This window comes from Pristis pectinata, chromosome 2 (assembly GCF_009764475.1).
Source record: "Pristis pectinata isolate sPriPec2 chromosome 2, sPriPec2.1.pri, whole genome shotgun sequence".
NCBI lineage: Eukaryota > Metazoa > Chordata > Chondrichthyes > Rhinopristiformes > Pristidae > Pristis > Pristis pectinata.
In genome coordinates this window covers 98,731,154-98,751,948 of record NC_067406.1, presented here as the reverse complement: position 1 = coordinate 98,751,948, position 20,795 = coordinate 98,731,154, and the positions used below count along the sequence as shown (strand labels likewise).

Genomic DNA, 20,795 nt, shown 5'->3' with positions numbered 1-20,795 from the left:
AGAGGAACAGATCAGTATTAATTTTTCTCTGTATAGCTGACATACTTAAGGACACTATTTGCCAACAGACAGTGGAAAAATCAACCTTCAGCTTTCTATGGTTTGAATTTAGACAGGTTTCTGTTGAACTGAAGAAAGAATAAATGGGGACAGATTAGCTGACTTCTGAATAAAATACAGATCACAATGGACCAATGCTCATCTGATATAATACTGAAAGCTTAGCATCATCACATTTGCTGCTCATTTGCATAATTTCTGAGAGGAGCCACCTTTAACTATTCTGTTGACTAGCTGTATGCATTAGTAGGTCTGTCACAACTAATTCTTGCTAGCTCTTCTTAAAATGGAAGTGTGTTGCAGCTGTAACAGATGTTTGAGCCTACTGGGAGCCAATTCTAATATGGAAAATGCAGAAACAAATAACTGAATATACATGAGAATGAGCACCTAGATCTTCTATCACGATGATGGAGATTTTGGTGGGGCAGTGGGAATAAGGAGAACTATCTTGTATTGGTAGGATGGGGTTCCCCAGTCACATTGTGAAACTGCAAGCAGAAACAAACTGGGACACAGGTCAATGTCAGGCATTCAGCTCCAAGGACCTAAATGCAGAGCCGCAAAGCAAACTCGCGTGAGCGATCTAGGTCAGTGAATGCATCTTCAGTGTCATATCCCACCACTGGCCTCAGACAGTGCTCAATTCTCCAGAAATCCAATAATTTGGTCACCTACCATCTCTAGGAATCAGTTGTCATAGCATGCATGTATTCTTCACCTTCCCTATTAACTTAGCAGTGCTGCGAGCCTCCCAGTCACACCTCACAGCTTCCACACTCAGGTCAAGATAAGAGTCACATTACCCAAACATACAGCATGATTTCTTCCTCTACCTTCTCCCAATCAGCTGCTGCACTCACAGTTTGGCAAGACTGAAGAATACAGCATTAATTTGGACACTCGCTCATGCTGAATACTAAAGGTGCAACAGGCAGCAGAACCGTTATTTTAAAATGCCAATGATCTGTTTTGCTGATGTTACGAGTAGCTGCATAGAACAATACGGCACAATACAGGCCCTTCGGCCCACCATGTTGTGCCGACCTTCAAACCACACCTAAGACTATCTAACCCCTTTCCTCCCACATATCCCACTAACTTAAATTCCTCCATATGCTTACCTAACAATCTCTTAAACTTGTCCAATGTAACAGCCTCCACCACCACCCCAGGCAGTGCATTCCATGCACCAACCACTCTCTGGGTGAAAAAACTCCCTCTGACATCTCCCTTGAACTTTCCTACCCAATACCTTTAAAGCCATGTCCTCTTGTTTTGAGCATTGGCGCCTTGGGAAAAGGCGCTGGCTGTCCACTCTATCTATTCCTCTCAATATCTTGTATACCTCTATCATGTCTCCCCTCATCCTCCTTCTCTCCAATGAGAACAGCCCCAGCTCCTTTAGTCTCTCCTCATAATCCATACTCTCTAATCCAGGCAGCATCCTGGTAAATCTCCTCTGCACCTTTTCCAACACCTCCCCATCCTTCCTAGAATGAGGCGACCAGAACTGGACACAGTACTCTAAGTGCAGTCTAACCAGAGTTCTATAAAGCTGCATCATCACTTCGCGGGCTCTTAAACTCGATCCCCCGATTTATGAAAGCTAACATCCCATAAGCTTTCTTAACTACCCTATCCACCCCGTGAGGCAACTTTCAGTGATCTTGTGGATATGAACCCCCAGATACCTCTGCTCCTCTACACTACCCAGAATCCTGTCATTAACCTTGTACTCTGCCTTGGAGTTTGTCCTTCCAAAGTGTACTACCTCACTCCTCTGGATTGAACTCCATCTGCCCACTTGTCAGCCCAGCTCTGAATCCTATCAATATCCCTCTGTAAGCTTCTACAGCCCTCCACACTATCCACAACACCACCAATCTTTGTGTCATCTGCAAACTTGCTAACCCAGCTTTCCACCCCCTCATCTAAGTCATTAATAAATATCACAAAAGCAGAGGTCCCAGAACCGATCCCTGCGGGACACCACCAGTCACAGCCCTCCAATCCAAATGCACTCCCTCCATCACACCCTCTGCTTTCTACAGGCAAGCCAATTTCTGAATCCACACAGTCAATCCTCCCTGGATCCCTTGGCTGCTGACCTTCTGAAGAAGCCTATCATGAGGAACCTTGTCAAATGCCTTACTAAAATCTATGTAGACCACATCCACTGCACTACCCTCATCAATCTTCCTCATCACCTCCTCAAAGAACCCTATCAGGCTTGTGAGGCAAGATCTTCCCTTCACAAAGCCATGCTGGCTGTCCCTAATCAGTCTATATGTCTCTAAATGCTCATAGATCCTATCCCTTAGAATCCTTTCCAACAGCTTACCCACCACAGACACAAGGCTCACTGGCCTGTAATTCCCCAGACTATCCCTACTACCTTTTTTGAATAAGGGGACAACACTTGCCACCCTCCAGTCCTCCGGTACCATTCCCGTTGACAACGAGGACTCAAAGATCCTAACCAATAGTTTAGCAATCTCCTCCCTCACCTCACGAAGCAGCCTGGGTAACATTGTCAAGCCCTGGGGACTTATCTGTCCTAATGTTTTCTAACAGCTCCAACACATCCTCTCTCTTGATATCTACATACTCTAGAACGTTACCCTCACCTACACTGTTCTCAGCATCATCAAGACCCCTCTCCTTGGTGAATACTGAAGAGAAGTGTTCACTGAGAACCTCACCCACTTCCACAGCTTCCAGGCACATCCTCCCACCTTTGTCTTTAATCGGACCTACATTTACCTTGGCCATCCTTCTGCTCTTTACGTTACGAGAAAAAAGCCTTGGGATTCTCCTAAAACCCTACTCGCCAAAGCCTTTTCATGTCCCCTTCTCGCTCTCCTCAGCCCTTTCTTAAGTTCCTTCCTTGCCACTCTATATTCCTCACGAGCCCTGTCCGATCCTTGCTGCTTAACCTTCTGTATGCTGCCTTCTTCTTCCTAACTAGTTGTTCCACCTCTCTCATCACCCACGATTCCTCACCCAACCACTCCTTCTCTGCCTCACCAGGACAAATTTATCCCTAACATCCTGCAAAAGATCTCTGAACATCGACCACATCTCCATAGTACATTTCCCTTCAAAAAAATGTCATCCCAATTTACACTCCCAAGTTCTCTCCTTATAGCCTCATAGTTCGCCTTCCCCCAATTAATATCTTCCTGTCCTCTTTGCTCCAACCCTGTCCATGACAATTCTAAAGGTTATGGAGGAATGGTCACTGTCCCCCAGATGCTCACCCACCGATAGATCTGTCACCTGACCCGGTTCATTACCCTAAAACTAGATCTAAGATGATTCTTGCTGTATGATTATTCTTCTCTCATATGCAGGCTTTTGGGCGGCCAGATTTTAGAAGATAGCCTTCGGACTAGAAATTATTTTGTATTACGTGACATTTTATGTGCACTATGCAAATGCCATTTGTCAACAGCCTGATCACTTTTACTAACTAAATAGTTCTTGTAGGATATCAAATTGGTTCACAGTATTCTATGCATATGATGACATGGAGGCGTCTCTGGACATGATCATGGTGTTGATTAATTTCCAAGAACACCACTTATGCCAATTTGCTCATTTGTGATCCACAAATGGCAAGAGCCAACCATGCAGAAGTAGACCACAATGCAAATGATGCTGGTCTCAGCGCAATTCAGAGGGGCCTTGCTTGGCCTGAGTCATGGCCAACGGAATCCAACTAATGGATCCAACAACTGGTATATCCACTTTAAGTTTTCTATTTTGAACTCAATCCAACTCCCACCCTCCCCACCACTGGATCCTGGACAAAATGCTGCAGGACACCCACATCCTCCCCTCACAACCAATTGTGACCCTGGTCACTGCCACCGTGGCCAAAAATGACTCTCCCCACCCCCACAAATCCCATGAACTATCATCTCTAACTGAAGCAATGTATTTCTCTATCTCCATCCCCTGATCTTTCTCCACCATGTCTTGGGCCTTGTCCACAATAGAATTTTATAGTGGGGCTAGCACATAATAAAAACAAATGTTGGCCTACTGTACTGTGCCTTTGACTTACAGAACAATATTTCGTTCCTTGCCTCCAAGACTCCATTCTTTAGTCTGGCACAGCTTGAAGTTGGAGGACATACCAGATTGTTGCAAAATGAAATCAGAGTGACTTATACCTGGGTATCAGGCTGTGATAAATATGATCCTCTGGGTATTGTTGCAATTCAATTCCACATACAAGGAATGAAATCCCTCCTACATGAACAGTATTTTAGAATTCAAGTGATTTGCCTTGAGGCAACCAGTCATCAAGTCTTACATCACGGAAGCAGGCCCTTCAACCCATTGACCCATCCTCCATGCTTCTGGATCTAAATTTCCACATCTGCCATAATGGACCATGTGGGAGTGAGGGTCTACTTACCTTCTCTGCTGAGCAGCAAGATCCTATGGGAAAAACAGACTAACAGAAGAAAACAGAGGTACTGACTGAGAGCCATGGTCTTCTGACAGACTTGAATGTCTATTGCTATAAACCGCAATGCATAGTCCTGAAGTTAGATGAGTTCAGGCCCATAGTTGGGTCACGAATAGTGAAGGTGTTACCAAAGCTTAAAACTACCACACATATCCTTGCACCCTCACGACTAATTCAGAAAGTAGTGAATTCAGGCCTCTTTCAGAGACACTAACACAAAAATTTGGGTTGAAACTCCAATGCAGTACTGCTTCAGTGTCAGAGCGTCACTTTTTCAAAAGTGTAATCTGCTCCCTCAGATAGATGGAAAAGATCCTAAGATACAACTTGAAGAATACCCAGGAGTTTTTATTGTCTTGTTTAATATTTATTTACAAATTAACATCAGCTAAATTATCTGGTTATCCTTATAATCCTTTTGAGAGATCTTTTTCAGTAACATGTTGCTTATTTTCCATTTTGGTTTTATTGGCTTGGCAGTTATGTGAAATTTCTTGTATAACTAATGATATTGGAAAGTCCTGCCTTACATAATTTTGATTCTTTGCTACTTAAAACACTCCTTTCACTTCAATTTACTGACCTTAGAACATAGAACACTACAGTACAGTACAGGCCCTTCAGCCCACAATGTTGTGCCGACATTCTATCCTGCTCTAAATCTATCTAACCTTTCCCTCCCACATAGATACATGAATGATAGAAGAATAGGGGGCTAAGAGTCTCTTAAATCTCCCTAATGTATCTGCCCTCACAACCTCTGCCAGCAGTGCGTTCCATGCACCCACCACTCTCTGTGTAAAAAAAAAACTTACCCCTGACATTCCCTTATACCTTCCTCCAATCCACCTTAAAATTATGTCCCCTCGTGTTAGCCATTGTCACCCTGGGAAAAAGTCTGACTGTCCACTCGATCTATGCCTCTTATCATCTTGTACACCTCTATCAAGTCACCTCTCATCCTCCTTTGCTCCAAGAGACAAGCCCTAGCTCGCTCAACCTATCCTCATAAGACATGCTCTCCAATCCAGGCAATATCCTGGTAAGTCTCTTGTACACCCTCTCTAAAGCTTCCATATCCTTTCTATAATGAGGCAACCAGAATTGAACACAATACTCCAAGTGTGGTCTGACCAGAGTTCTGTAGAGCTGCAACATCACCTCGCAGCTCTTGAACTCAATACCCTGACTAATGAAAGCCAGCACTCCATACGCCTTCTTAACAATCCTATCGACCTGTGTGGCAACCTTGAGGGATCTATGGACGTGGACCCCAAGATCCCTCTGTTCCTCCACACTGCTAAGAGCCCTGCCATTAACCTTGTATTCTGCCTTGAAATTCGATCTCCCTAAGTATATCACTTCACCCTTCTCCGGGTTGAACTCCATCTGCCACTTCTCAGCCCAGCTCTGCATTCTATCAATATCCTGTTGTAATCTACAGCAACCATCTACACTATCCACAATACCACCAACCTTTGTATCATCAGCAAACGTACTAACCCACCCTTCCACATCCTCATCCAAGGCACTTATAAAAATCACAAAGAGCAGGGGTCCCAGAACAGATCCCTGCGGAACACCACCAGTCACCGACCTCCAGGCAGAACACGCTCCATCTACCACCCACCCTCCATCTTCTATGGCAAGCCAATTCTGAATCCACACAGCCAAGTTTCCCTGGATCCCATACCTTCTGACTTTCTGAATAAGCCTTCCATGAGGAACCTTATCAAATGCCTTACTAAAATCCATGTACACCACGTCCACTGCTCTACCTTCATCAATGTTCTTTCTTCACATCCTCAAAGAATTCAATCAGGCTCATGAAGCATGACCTGCTCCTCACAAAGCCATGCTGACTGTCCCTAATCAGACTATGATTCTCTAAATGCCCATAAATCCTGTCTCTAAGAATCTTCTCCAGTAATTTGCCCACCACTGAAGTAAGACTCACAGGTCTGTAATTCCCAGGGTTTTCACTACTTCCTTTCTTAAACAAAGGACCAACATTTGCCACCCTCCAATCATCTGGCACTATTCCTGTCGCCAGTAAGGACGCAAAGATTGTCGCCAAAGGCATAGCAACCTCTTCCCTAGCTTCTGTAATGACCTTGGATATATCCCATCCAGTCCCGGTGACTTATCTATCCTAATGTTTTTCAATAGTTCCAGCACATCCTCTTTCCTCACATCGACATGCCCAACCATATTAGTCTGTCATATGCCATCCTCACAAACATCAAGGTCTCTCTCTCTGGTGAATACCAAAGCAAAGTATTCATTAAGAACCTCCCCTACCTCTTTCGATTCCAGGCACGTTTCCTCTTTTATCCCTGATCGGTCCTACCCTCACTCTAGTGTTCCTCTTATTCTTCACATACATGTAGAATGCCTTAGGGTTTTCCTTGATCCTACTCGCCAAGGACTTCTCATGCCCACTTCTAGCTCTCCTAAATCCATTCTTAAGCTCCCTCCTGGCTACCTTGTAACTCTTCAGAGCCCTGTCTGATCCATGCTTTCTAAACCTTAGAAAGTTTCTTTCTTCCTCTTGACAAGATATTCTACATCTCATGTCAACCACGGGTCCTTCACTCTACCATCCTTACCCTGCCTCAATGGGACAAACTTATCCAGAGCCCCATGCAAGTATTCCTTAAACAACCTCCACGTTTCCACTGTGCACTTCCCCAAGGACATCTGTTCCCAATTTACGCTCCCAAGTTCCTGCCTAATAGCATCATAATTCCCCCTCCCCCAGTTAAATACTTTCCCATATCATCTGCTCCTATCCCTCTCCAAAGCTATGGTAAAGGTCAAGGCGTTGTGGTCATCATCTGAGAGAGATCTGAAACCTGATCAGGCTCATTACCTAGTACCAGATCCAGTATGGCCTCTCCTCTACTCAGCCTGCCCACATACTGTGTCAGGAATCCTTCCTGTACTCACCAATCAATATTAGGGAAGTTGAAATCATCCAGGATAACAACACTGTTATTTTTGCACCTCTCCAATATCTGCCTCCCGATCTCCTCCTCAGTATCTCTGCTGCTAATGGGGGAGGGGGGGGGCTGTAGAATACTTCCAATAGAGCGATCGCTCCCTTCCTGTTTCTGATTTCCACCCACACTGACTCAGTGGACAATTCCTCCAGGACATCCTCCCTTTCTACAAATGTGACACTGTCCCTGATCAGCAAAGCCACTCCCCCACCTCTTTTTCCTCCACCCCTGTCCCTTTTGAAACATCTAAACCCCGGAATACCCAGCAGCCATTCCTGCCCTTGTGACAGCCAAGTCTCTGTAATGGCCACCACGTCATAGTTCCATGTACTTACCCATGCTCTAAGTTAATCAACCTTGTTCCTGATACTTCTTGCATTAAAGTAGACACACATCAGCCCATTCAACTGACTGCAATTTTGCCCTTTCAACTGCCTATCCTTCCTCCCAGTCTTTCTACACTCTGCATCTACTTGTACAGTAAATGAACCAAGCTCTGACCTATCATTCTGGTTCCCATCCCCTGCCAAACTAGTTTAAACCCTCCCCAACAGTTCTAGGAAACCTGCCCGCAAGAATATTGGTCCCCCTCCAGTTCAGGTGTAACCCATCCCTTTGTACAGGTCATATCTTCCCCAGAAGAATCCCAATGATCCACAAATCTGAAACCCTGCCCCCTGCACCAATTTCTCAGCCACGCATTCATCTGCCAATCATCCTAGAGGGGGAGGGGGGGGAAGGAAACTTACCAGCAACTTACCTTCGCCCCTTTTCACAGAAGCCTCTTGAACCGAAGCCTCTTGAACCGAAGCCTCTTGAACCGAAGCCTCTTGAACCGAAGCCTCTTGAACCGAAGCCTCAGCTCCCCACTCCAACACTGGCCGTCACACAATGGCCGCTCCACTTATACTTGCCTTACCTTTATTTGCTGCTGTTGATAAGACAATCAGCAGGTAACAATTTGCAAATGTGCCTCGTTTAGACTCTTGCAAGGTGAAACTCACCAGCTCAGGCACAGAGACTCACCTCTTTTCAAGCGTCCCGCTCCAAATCTCACCAACTCCTGACTCTGCAAGTCTGGCACTACCTTCAAAAAAACCTGCTTGGTTCTCTTTTCTCACTTCGGAATATTCTTAAAATCTAGGAAGAGGCAATTCAGCCAATCCATACCATGCTGATTCTTGGAGAAGTCACAAGTCTCCCATTGCCCCACATATTTTCTCTGTCATCTGTTCTCTCTCTCATGCCATCAACTCCCTGATTTTCCTGCCACCCATCTACACTAGGGTTAATTTACAGTAACCAATTAATCTACCAGCACATATCTGGAATATGGGAGCAAACAGGAGCACCTGGAGGAAATCCACACAGTCAGCACTTAAAGAGTCAGGACTGAACCCAGGTCAGTGGAGCTGTGGGGAAACAGCTCTAATTGCTATGCCACTATGCCATCCTTTATCTCTCATATGAGTACATGTTAAAAACTGCTCTGAGCAAGCCTGCTCCTAAATGGGTTATATAACTTAATAACCAAAATAAATATTGATTCATAATATTGAGCTACATAATCTTTACATTGCTTTCCCTTGTATCCCATTCTATGATTATTAATGTTACAGCTTTATACAACCGTTTTTGGTTGTTTTTTGATATTTAACATTCATAATAGAATGTAGTCATAGATTCTCAGAAATACAGAATTTATTTCTGGAAGCTGTTTTCATGGATATGAAACAGATAATGTGACAAAGGAGAGGGTAAGACTGCACATTTTAAAAAATTGCTATGAATATGGTATACTTTCTGAAATACATTGAATCATTAATGCTACTCTGAAACAATAAGGGAGGTCAATATGAATTAAACTGCAATTTAATTCCAATGGATCAAAAGATTCAGCGTGACAAAATTTACAAAGTAACAAGTTAGAGTGATCCTTTACATGTGAAAATGCATTGAAAAAGACAAAATTACCTTTGCAGGTAAAACAATTGATGTGAAAGAACTGGTTCTGCACTCTCAGAGCTTCTCCTTTGCAGGGCTTTTCACATTTATGACACAGGACCGCAACACCAGATGGCCTTCCCAGTGGGCTGTGCATGGCCATGTGCTGTGACACTGTGCAGGGAAAATAGAGAAACACATCAGGAATGGTTATTTCTTAATATGACCTAGTGAGAGGTGCAGTGAGTCCTCACACTAACTTCATTTTATTATTATATTCTGTCAAAATACTTAAATGCACATAAATAAACTAAAAGCAATTTAATTACACAATGGAATAGTTTATTTGGCTGATAGACAGGCAGGGACATGTAAGAAATAGCAAGCATTGCACTCATATTAGCAGTGTACATCAAGTACATAGAGTTATAGTCCGTTTCATCTGTACTTATGACATTCTTTATATACAATTAAACATCATTGCACCCGAATATAAATTGCTTCACCTGAAATAAAAATCAAGACCAATGACACTCCCTGATGGGATGCCCACAGCTGAATAATTTGTGGTAAACATCTCAGAATCCTTGCTGATAAGATGATTGATTTTAGTAAGTACCCTTGTGCACCCTATTGTCATCTTAAATTAAATCCTTTGAACTATAATAACTGGGGTATATCCCATCAGGGAGTCATACTATCTATCTGAAGTAAAACAGAAAATCTAGTTGATCATTCACCTGGTTTGGAAAATATTAAACTTGATGACAGCTTTCAATGTACATGGTTATAAAGCATGTTTTTAAAACACAATGCAGAACAATCACAATGATTGAGGTTTCCTTCCCTGAAGAATGTTAGTAAACTAGTTTGATTTTGATAATAATCCATTTTTACATGGTCATTTTAGCAGAGAAGGTCAGGACTGCTAAGGGATTACCAAGGAGGTGGTATTGGTAGCCTTACAGCACAATGAGGTGGATAATCCCCAGGGCCTTACCAGGTGCATCTTCGGATCTTGTGGCAACCTCGGGAAGAAACTGTGGAGGCCCTTGCAGAGATATTTGCTTCATCTTTAGCCACAGGTTGAGTTCCGGAAGACTGGAATGTGGCTAATATTGCACTGTTATTTAGGAAGGGCAGCAAAGACAAGCCAAGGAACTACAACCCAGTGAGACTGACATCAGTGGTGGGTAAGTTACTGGAGGGGATTCTGAGGGACAGGACTATAGGCATTTGTACAGACAAGGTCTGATTACGAATAGTCAGCATGGCTTTGTGTGTGGGAAATCATGTCCAACAAATCTGTTAGAGTTTTATGAGAGGTAACCAAGAGGATAGATGAGGACAGAGTGGTGCACATTTTCCATATGGACTTTAGCAAGGCCTTTTGATAATGTCCCACATGGTAAGCTTATCCAGAAAGTTAGATCATACGGGATCAAGGGAGAGCTGACTAACTGGATTCATAATTGGCTCAATGGTAGGAAACAGAGGGTGATGGTGGAAGATTCTTTCTCAGACTGGAGACTTGTGACTAGTGGTGTTGGGACCTTTGTTGTTTATTATTTATATAAATGATTTGGATGAGAATGTAAAAGCATGGTTTGTAACTTTGATTATAATATTAAAATAGGCAGTATCATAGACAGTGAAGAAAGTTATCAAGAATTAGAAGGGGAACGTGATCAGCTAGGTAAGTAGACTGAAGATGGGCAAATGGCTTTCAATTCAGATGTGTGAGGTGTTGCATTTTGGGGAAGTCAAACCAGGGTAAGGCTTATACAGTGAATGGTAGGGCCCTGGGGAGTGTTGTGTAACAGAAGGATCTAGGAGTACAAGTACATAGTTCGCTTATGGTTCACTGGTAAACAAGGTGGTGAAGAAGGCATTTGGCATGCTGGCCTTCATCAGTCAGGGCATTGGGTATAGGAGTTGGGACATTATGTTGCAGTTGTACAAGACATTGGTGAGGCCATACATGGAATATAGTGTTGAGTTTTGGTCAACTTGTTAAAGGAAAGATATCATTAAGCTGGAAAGAGTGCAAAGAAGATTTATGGAATGTTTCCAGGACTTGAGGGCCTAAGTTAAAGGGAGCGGTTGGGCAGGTTAGGACTTTATTCCTTGGAACACAGAAGACGGAGGGGTGATCTTAGAGGTATATAAAATCATGAGGGGCATAGATAGGATGAATGCACTCAGTCTTTTTCCCAGGGAAAGGGAACCAAAAACTAGAGAGCATAGGTTTAAGGTGAGAGAGGGAAGATTTAAAAAGGGGCCTGAGGGGCAACTTCTTCACACAGAAGATAGTTTATATATGGAATGAGCTGTCAGAGAAAGTAGTTGAGGCAGGTACAATAACAAAATTTAAAAGACATTTGGATAAATACACAGATAGGAAAGGTTTAGATGGATATTAGTCAAATGCAGGCAAATGGGACTAGTTTAGGTGGGCATCTTGGATGGCATGGACGATTCAAGCTGAAGGGCCCGTTTTCATGCTGTATTATTCTATAACTCTATGACAGCATCTTTGCATTCCAAACAGAATTCAAGTTTAGAAGTTGCCATTATTTAATTTGAAACTACTTTCATTAAATTGTTAGTCCAGCTCTCTGGATTATTACTTCAGCAACAATTACTATTCAGCAAGTTTTCCCTGGGGAAAATGACAATGCTGTTTGTTCTACCAAACAACATTTCATAAATTTGTCAATGGTTCTGCAAATTGATTGTTGTTGCTGGTGTTCCCTTTGGTAACTATGAATGAATCAGAGCAGAAAAGCCTTCAACCACCATAATTCTGCAAATTAAATTCCATATGATGAAATGGATTCCACTTCACATACATACACATAATTTGAAGCCTGTCAGAATCATATTTCAATTTTGTTGTTCCTCATTAATTATCAAAACACTTCATTTTCTTCAAGTTAACTTTTTATCGAAGGTAAGCAATTGGGCATACTATTGAACAAGGTAGTAATGAAAAAAAATCCCTAATTTCACATTTGCCTAATTAAACAATATTACCTGGTTTGATTTTTGGAAATGTTATTTTTTCCCATGACAATTTTATGTTCAACTGGTTTGGATCCTGCTTGTCAGAATGGTTCAATCTGAAGTAGTTCCAGATGATTAAGTGTTGCAGCATTCCTAATTTGAACTGTGAGGTTATAGGCATCAGCAATGTTGGTAGGAACTTTTCCTCAATTTCTATGTTTTCTATGTTTCCATTGGGTATTTTCTATGTTTCTATTGGGTAAGCCTAGTAATTTCTAGTTTAGGGACATGTTCGGCACAGCCTTGTGGACTGAAGGGCCTGAATTGTGCTATAGTTTTTCTATGTTTCTATGTTTCTAATTGGCTCTCTCAGCTTTCCTCTTCTCACATGAACTTTGTAATAGGAATACACTGGCCTCTACCAGATGCACAAAAGTGAAATCCAGTTGAGACTGGAAACCAAATTCAAATTCCTAGGACGACTGTCAATGACCTAGTCACCTTTTCACATTTCTTTTGGAAGCAGTTCTCTGAAGAAGCTATTTTTCAGTCAGAGTACAATGTAGAAGTCCATGACGATCTTAATAATCTGTTGACAAACCTATCTTGCATTAAAGTACTTTTCTTTCAGCTGACTTTGGCTTTCTATCTATACTTTCTACAAAACAGACATTTTCTTAAAAAAAATGCATGTCACATCAAATTATTTTAGGAGCACTGACTTAAATTGACAGTTATGCAGACTATGCTTTAATCATGCCATCATGTCGAATTATAGTCTACCTATATAGAAATAATTTCCAGAGGGCTAAACAACATTATGTCAGTAGATGTAGACAGGTTCTTTTGCTGTTTTGCCTTCATGCATTTACCACATTTCCCATGTCACCTTTTGGCAAGGATGCCGGGGCAGTTTAGTTCACTGCCTTTTCTATAGATACCATCAATCATGCTCAAGGGAAAAGGAGGAACTGTATTCTGACAGAATGGGACTGGTCTTATCTGTCACCTCTTCCCAATTTACACTAGAGGAGAAACCTGCTGATCTCAGGGAAAACAAGGGCAGGTGAGATACAGCTTTACATAAGCCCAGAAAAAGTACTTGAAAGCTGGGGCTGAATTTTCAGCCTGTTATTATGACAAAGAAATAAAAATGATGGGCAATGACACAGTCCCCAGTAAAATTTATTGGTCTACACAGCTGACTGCCAGGAGCAACGCTGGCTAACCTACTTAAAATGGATCTTAAACACCATTTTATATCGTCTCAGATAATACATTCCGAGTTGCTTCAAACAAGAAGCTGCAGTCAGAATCAGGTGGCAGTCCACAGACAAAGAACCCTCAGAAAAGTTTTCCTGCAGGTCATCCATCTGTATTTTTAGCTCAGATTTTCTCATTCTATTAGCATGGTCTGGACATGTCCTCCAGCTCTGTATTTCACAGTTATTATGTTCCCTTTAAGTCTACCTCTCTCTTTAACTTACCAAACAGATAACTTCATGGGCAGTTTTTCACCATAGCAACTCTAGCCTCACCCTGTCAGGGATATTCCCTCTGCCTTATCCATTCCTCTCCACAACTTAAAAATAACTTGTTTTCTTTCTGTCCCAGTTGAAACATTAACTGTTTCTCTTTCCACATATGCTGCCTGAACTGCTGATTGTTTCCTGCATTTACTCTTTCAATCCTGAAAAATAATCTCCATTTATTTTTTAATCATGTCAAATGAGGTGTTGGTTCTCCTGGCCCTACATCCCAGTCAGTGCAACTATTGTCAGGCAAAAGCTTGGAAAACATTGTGTGGAAAAATCCATCTCTCAGGTTCTTAAAAGAAATGCCATGAATTCCGCCATTAACAAAGTTGACCTTATGGACATGCAAGCTCATTAGGGCAGCAAAATGAGAAGTGTTTTTGATGACAAATGTGCTGTGAATAATACAACATTCCATTTTTAGTACAACATATTCCCATAGCAATAGTAATAAATAAATGGGTTTACATGCAACACTGCTTAAAATTAACACACCTTATTTAAGTAGGATTTATACATTTTAAAGATATTTTTAATTAATAATTAGGGAATCATTTCCTACTATCCTCCATGCAAGATATGCTGCTGAAGGCAAGAGTAGTTTAATACATCTTTAATGTCATCACATGTTAAAAATGTGATTGTGAAACTGCAGTCTGCCTGGCTTGTAAAGTGTTATCCCTGATGAGGTGGCAGTAATAACTTCAAATCAGTTGTAAGAAAATTTCTAAAATGATATACAAAGGGATATTGATAGGATGCAGAGCTGGGCTGACAAGTGGCAGATGGAGTTCAATCCAGAGAAACGCGAGGTGATACACTTTGGAAGGACAAACTCCAAGGTGGAGTACAAGGTTAATGGCAGGATTCTGGGTAGTGTGGAGGAGCAGAGGGATCTGGGGGTTCATATCCACAGATCACTGAAAGTTGCCTCACAGGTGGATAGGGTAGTTAAGAAAGCTTATGGGATGTTAGCTTTCATAAGTCGTGGGATCGAGTTTAAGAGCCACGAAGTAATGATGCAGCTCTACAAAACTCTGGTGAGACCACACTTAGAGTACTGTGTCCAGTTCTGGTTGCCTCATTATAGGAAGGATGTGGAGGCGTTGGAGAGGGTGCAGAGGAGATTTACCAGGATTCTTCCTGGATTAGAGAGTATGGATTATGAGGAGAGACTATAGGAGCTAGGGCTTTACTCATTGGAGAGAAGGACGATGAGGGGAGACATGATAGAGGTATACAAAATATTAAGAGGAATAGATAGAGTGGACAGCCAGCGCCTCTTTCCCAGGGCACCAATGCTCAATACAAGAGGGCACAGTTTTAAGGTGGGAAGTTCAAGGGAGATGTCAGAGGGAGGCTTTTCACCCAGAGAGTGGTTGGTGCATGGAATGGGCTGCCTGGGGTGGAGGTGGAGGCTGATACGTTGGTCAAGTTCAAGGGATTGTTAGATAAGCATATGGAGGAATTTAAAATAGAGGGATATGTGGGAGGAAGGGGTTAGATAGTCTTAGGTGTGGTTTGAAGGTTGGCACAACATGGTGGGCCAAAGGGCCTGTATTGTGCTGTATTATTCTATGGTTCTATAGTTCTATATCATGGAGCAGAGAAAAAATATATTTTGTTGAGGAAAACAAAATCAAATTCATCAAAGTAGAAGGGTCGACCTTGACTGGACATTGTGTAGGAGTTACATTTCACAGTAAACCATCTGGACATTGCCATCATGAGAGACAGGAAATTTTAACCACTGCAAAATTAAATAATTTGTAGGAATGCAAGATTTAAAGGAGAACTGCTTTAATGCTCTACTACTTTTATTAAAAGATACAAGATGAATCCCCTATTTTCAGGACTTTATTCTATTAAAAAAAATGTAATTATGACTGTGTAGAAACAAAAAAAGCCTACAAGCACTTCTATTTTTACTGTCCTAATTAGCTTACTTGTTCATAAGGTCAACTTTGTCAGTGACGGAATTCATGACATTATGATTAATACAAAATTCTTGGAATCCCTCACAAATGATGCAAGTGCAACAGAGCAAAATACCAGAGTCTTTCTGACAGCTGTTGATGCAATCCCAAATTGCTCATGTGGGTTCACAAACATGCCAGAGACATTGTTTGCTGTGACACAAAGGCGCCTATACTGATTGCTACCAGAATGAAAAGAGATTTTCAGCTTCGCTACAAGAATGATCCTGACAGCATTCTTGAGCCAATGAAAGAATATAGGAAATAGGAGAAAGAAAATACGGTCTTCAGTTCCAGAGGGAACTACAAAACATTTAAGAACAAATAACCTATCCCCACCATGGGTAACAAACTAAACCAACAATTTTCCAAAGACTTCAAATGAATTCTGCCTCTTCTCTTATCCTCACGCCTCACCAAACCCCATGTAATGGAGATAACTTCATGAAGCAAATCATTAAATTTGTTATAGTCATAGATTTACACAGCACAGAAACAGGCCATTTGGCCCAACTTATTCATACTGACCAAGTTGTCTACCTGAGCTAGTCCCATTTGCCTGCATTCCTCTGAACCTTTCCTATCCATGTTCCTGTCCAAATGCCTTTAAAACATTGTAATTGTACAAGCAGCTACCACTTCCTCTGGCTGATCATTCTACATACATCACCCTCTGTGTGGAAAAAGTTGCCTCAGACCATTTAGTCTGTCAGACCTTCCTAGCTCCATGATCTGCTCCTGCCTGTCCTGCCTACTGAACTTGCTAAATTTAACTCCTATATTTGCCTCAACTTTCCCATCTGCCAACTATTGGTTTGTGACCCACTACCCTGCCAAACTAGTTTAAACCCTTCCATCTTGCTTTACAAATCTCCCCTCCAGGATATTGGCTCCCTGCCAGTTCAGTTGAAACCGATCCCTCTTCTATAGGTCACCTCTGCCCCAGAAGAGATTCCAATGGTCCAAGAACTGAGTCCCTCCTACCTGCACCAGCTCTTCAGCCATGCATTCATCTGCCCTATTCTCCTATGCCTAGCCTCACTAGCACATGGCACCAGGAGTAATCCAGAGATTACAACCCTTGAGGTCCTCCCCTTAACCTACTGCCTAACTCCCTATATTCACTTTGCAGGACCTTTTTTCCTACCTATGTCATTGGTACCAATGTGTACAACAACCTCTGGCTGCTCACCTTCCCCCTTGAGAATGGCTGCAACCACTTAGAGATATCCTGGCACCTAGAGCTTCAAGTTCCTGGGAGTGAACATCACCAACAGCCTGTCCTGGTCAAATCACGTAGAAGCCACGGCCAAAAAAGCTCACCAGCGCCTCTACTTCCTCAGGAGGCTAAAGAAATTTGGTTTGTCCCCTTTGACTCTCACCAGCTTTTACAGATGCACCATAGAAAGCATCCTATCTGGATGTATCAAGGCTTGGTATGGCAACTGCTCTGCCCAGGACCGCAAGAAGCTGCAGAGAGTTGTGGACACAGCCCAGCGCATCATGGACACCAGCCTCCCCTCCTTGGACTCTGTCTTTACCTCTCGTTGTCTTGGTGTAGCAGCCAGCATAAATCAAAGACCCCACCCACCTGGGACATTCTCTCTTCTCTCCTCTTCCATTGGGTAGAAGATACAGGAGCCTGAAGGCATGTACCACCAGACTTAAGGAGAGCTTCTACCCCACTGTGATAAGACTATTGAACGGTTCCCTTATACAATGAGATGGACTATGACCTCACGATCTACCTTGTGACCTCGCACCTTATTGCACTACACTTTCTCTGTAGCTATGACACCTTACTCTGTACTATTATTGTTTTTACCTGTACTACATCAATGTACTCTGTACTGACTCAATGTAACTGCACTGTGTAATGAATTGACCTGTACGATTGGTTTGTAAGACAAGCTTTTCACTGTACCTCGGTACAAGTGACAATAATAAACCAATACCAATAGGAGGCAACACACCATCCTAGAGTCTTGTTCTCGGCCACAGAATCTGCTGTCTGCTCCCCTATATATTGAGTCTGCTATCACTGCAGCACTTCTTTGTTTAACCCTCTCACGCTGTGCATCAGAGCCAGTCGTGGTACCACTGTTGTGGCTGCTGCTGTCATTTTCTCCTGAGAGGCCATCCTCCCCAATGGTATCCATAACAGTATACTTATTTGAGGGGAATGGCCATAGGAGAATCCTGCAATACCTGCATTTCCCTCCTGGTGGTCACGCATCTATCTGATGGAACTTTTGGTGTGACCACCTCCCTGAAACGTCTTTCTATAACACTCTCTGCTACCTGCATGCTCCTCAATGAGTCCAATTGCCACTCCAACTGATCTATGTGGTCGGAGAAGAGCTGCAGTTGGACATACTTCCTGCAGACATAGTCATCAGGAACACCAGACTTCTCCCTGATCTCCCAATTCTCATAGGGGAAGCATACCGCCCCAGTGACCGACTCCACTGCCCCTTTTAACAACAAGGAAAATAAAAATTGTTACCTTGCCTTACCTTGTTGCTGCTCTCCCTCTTTAGCAAAGCCCTGCATTCACCAAAACCCCCTGTTTGCCCTCAGCAGCAACACTTTGAACCTCAACATGGTTCTTCTCAAAATGTCTGTTCTGCTTAATCTTGTCTCCCTTTTATTCACAGCTAGGCCTCACAGTAACAAAACAAACTCCTCACCAGATACACACTTCCTATCTAGTCCACGCTGCTAATCCTCCTTCCCAGGCCTCACAGCAAGAAGAAAAACAGCTCTTCACCCAAAAAACACTCTTTAAATGGTCTCTGCTGTTCTTGCATGCTCCTCAATGAGTCCAATTGATCCTCCTTCCTGGGTCTCACAGTAACAAGAGTGTGGAGGTGGTAATATTTACATCAAGCAGCTGAGCAGTAATATGCAAGAAAGGTTCACCCACCTGATTTTCAGATTATTGCCTGGACGATTAAGGTGAACATTACCTAACTAATACTCAGGCATGTTCTGTTAGCTTACTTACATACCAGCTCCTCTACCCTCCCCCCAACTAGGGACAAAGTTGCAGATTTATTTGACAGTAGTCTTTAGTGAGAATGGTTCAGTTGTATACCATTGCTTAATATTACAGCCTATATGCCATCGTGGAGATACTTCTGTGGGTAGCCAAATTTGGGGAGGCTGTTCTAACAGCTAGTAGTAAATCTCTCACTACATTGTTCAGAAGTCTAGACACTGTGTTAGGCAAAGTGTTGAGCCAGCTTTGGGTGTTAATTCCTTGTAGTAAAAGAATACAGGTTTATATTAAAAAAAACATGAATTTGTGGTACCAGTTTTCTCAAGAACATTGGCTATAGTGTAGATCTTTTAAGTTCTATAATTTTTTTTAAAAAAAGTTTAGGCAGCACACAGCATGATAGTAAATCATGTGACACAAATAGGGCTAGCTTGGTTTATAGAGATTTCCTGAATTAGATTTCCCACCTATTAAAATCAGTGGCTGGAAAATCTCGGGTCCTGTGTCAAGTACCTTCTAGATTCTGTCCTCACTGTAAAAATTCCTGATTGCATTTGTCCCATGCTGCAATTTGGTGATATCCAGCAATGAGCAGTGAGTGCTTGCTTTAATGGCAGATCTATGCAGGATAAGCTTTAATTAAATGGTCGTGATTGAGTCACTGTACATTCTTTTTAATCATACTTTGGACTAGTTCTTGGAACAGAAAGTCTTTGGGTCTAGAAATTCACTGCTGCTCATAGGAGGTACATTAATCTGTCACTGTGCATGCTTATGACAGCTTTGATCATGGGACCAACACACAAAAATTTAGCAGGTCGAGCCCAAGGCCACGTTATGAGATCAGGTCCAAGTGGTCATGGGATTGGTGAATAAAAACAGGTCAAGCAAGCATCATAAGCTTGAGGGGTGCAGTTGATGTCATGCAATCTTTCGTTTGTGGAAGAGTCTGCGATTCCCATATTTATTGATGATACAGAAGGAGGCCATTTCAGCCCACTGAATTCACGTTAACATAGAGCAATCCCATTCCCCACTTGTTTTCCTTTTAACCTATTCTCCACTTATTCCCATCAGTTTTCCCCACACCCCACCACTCACCTCTACACCAGGGGTAATTTACACCAACCTACCACATACACATCCTGGCATGAAGTAAGAAAGCAAAGCATGTGGGGGAATCCCACATGGCCACTGAGAGAATGTGTAAGTTCATTAGCCTACTTCAGAACTCGTAGAAGGAAGTCAATCTCTATCTCAGAGCAATTTTCAGGGGTGGGGAGGGGAGGGAAGGGGTGGAGTAGAAGAGGAGCTTGCTTATTAAGAATAAATTTGGGATTTTTTTATTACATTGCCTCATTGATATCAATTCCAATTTCATCTCTTTAACTACATTGTCGAGCCACACTGATGATAGTTCCATGAGAATGTCTGTAATTAAAAATGATAGAAACAGGAAAAGACTGAAGTGATGTGGTCACAAACTAATTTAGATGTCCAACAGAAGTGCAGGGATTAATATTTTGTTTAGATTATTTCTTTCCTCTTCTATTGTTTCTCCAGCAGAAGTAGAAATTAGTGCCAATTAGGTGTGGATTAATTTTCTACCAAGATTAAGAATGGGCATTTTTAAACATAATCAAGTACAAAAGACACACAACACTGATTCCAGCTTGAATTCTAACCCCAAGGCTAAGGGCTGCCACAACTGTAGCATAAAGAAATAAAAATCTGCTGCACTATGACTCAAAACATGGCGTCTTTTAACATGCCTATAATGAAATTAAT

General features: G+C 42.3%; 1 protein-coding gene across 1 annotated transcript in view; it reads right to left on the bottom strand.

Annotated features, from left to right (window-relative positions):
• Window positions 1-20,795, bottom strand: part of ablim2 (actin binding LIM protein family, member 2) — a 257,969-nt gene that overhangs the window by 189,497 nt on the left and 47,677 nt on the right. Inside the window, exon 2 of the mRNA XM_052036314.1 lies at window positions 9,520-9,663. Coding sequence (XP_051892274.1) covers window positions 9,520-9,663 — 144 coding nt within the window. The remainder of the gene's footprint in view (window positions 1-9,519; window positions 9,664-20,795) is intronic.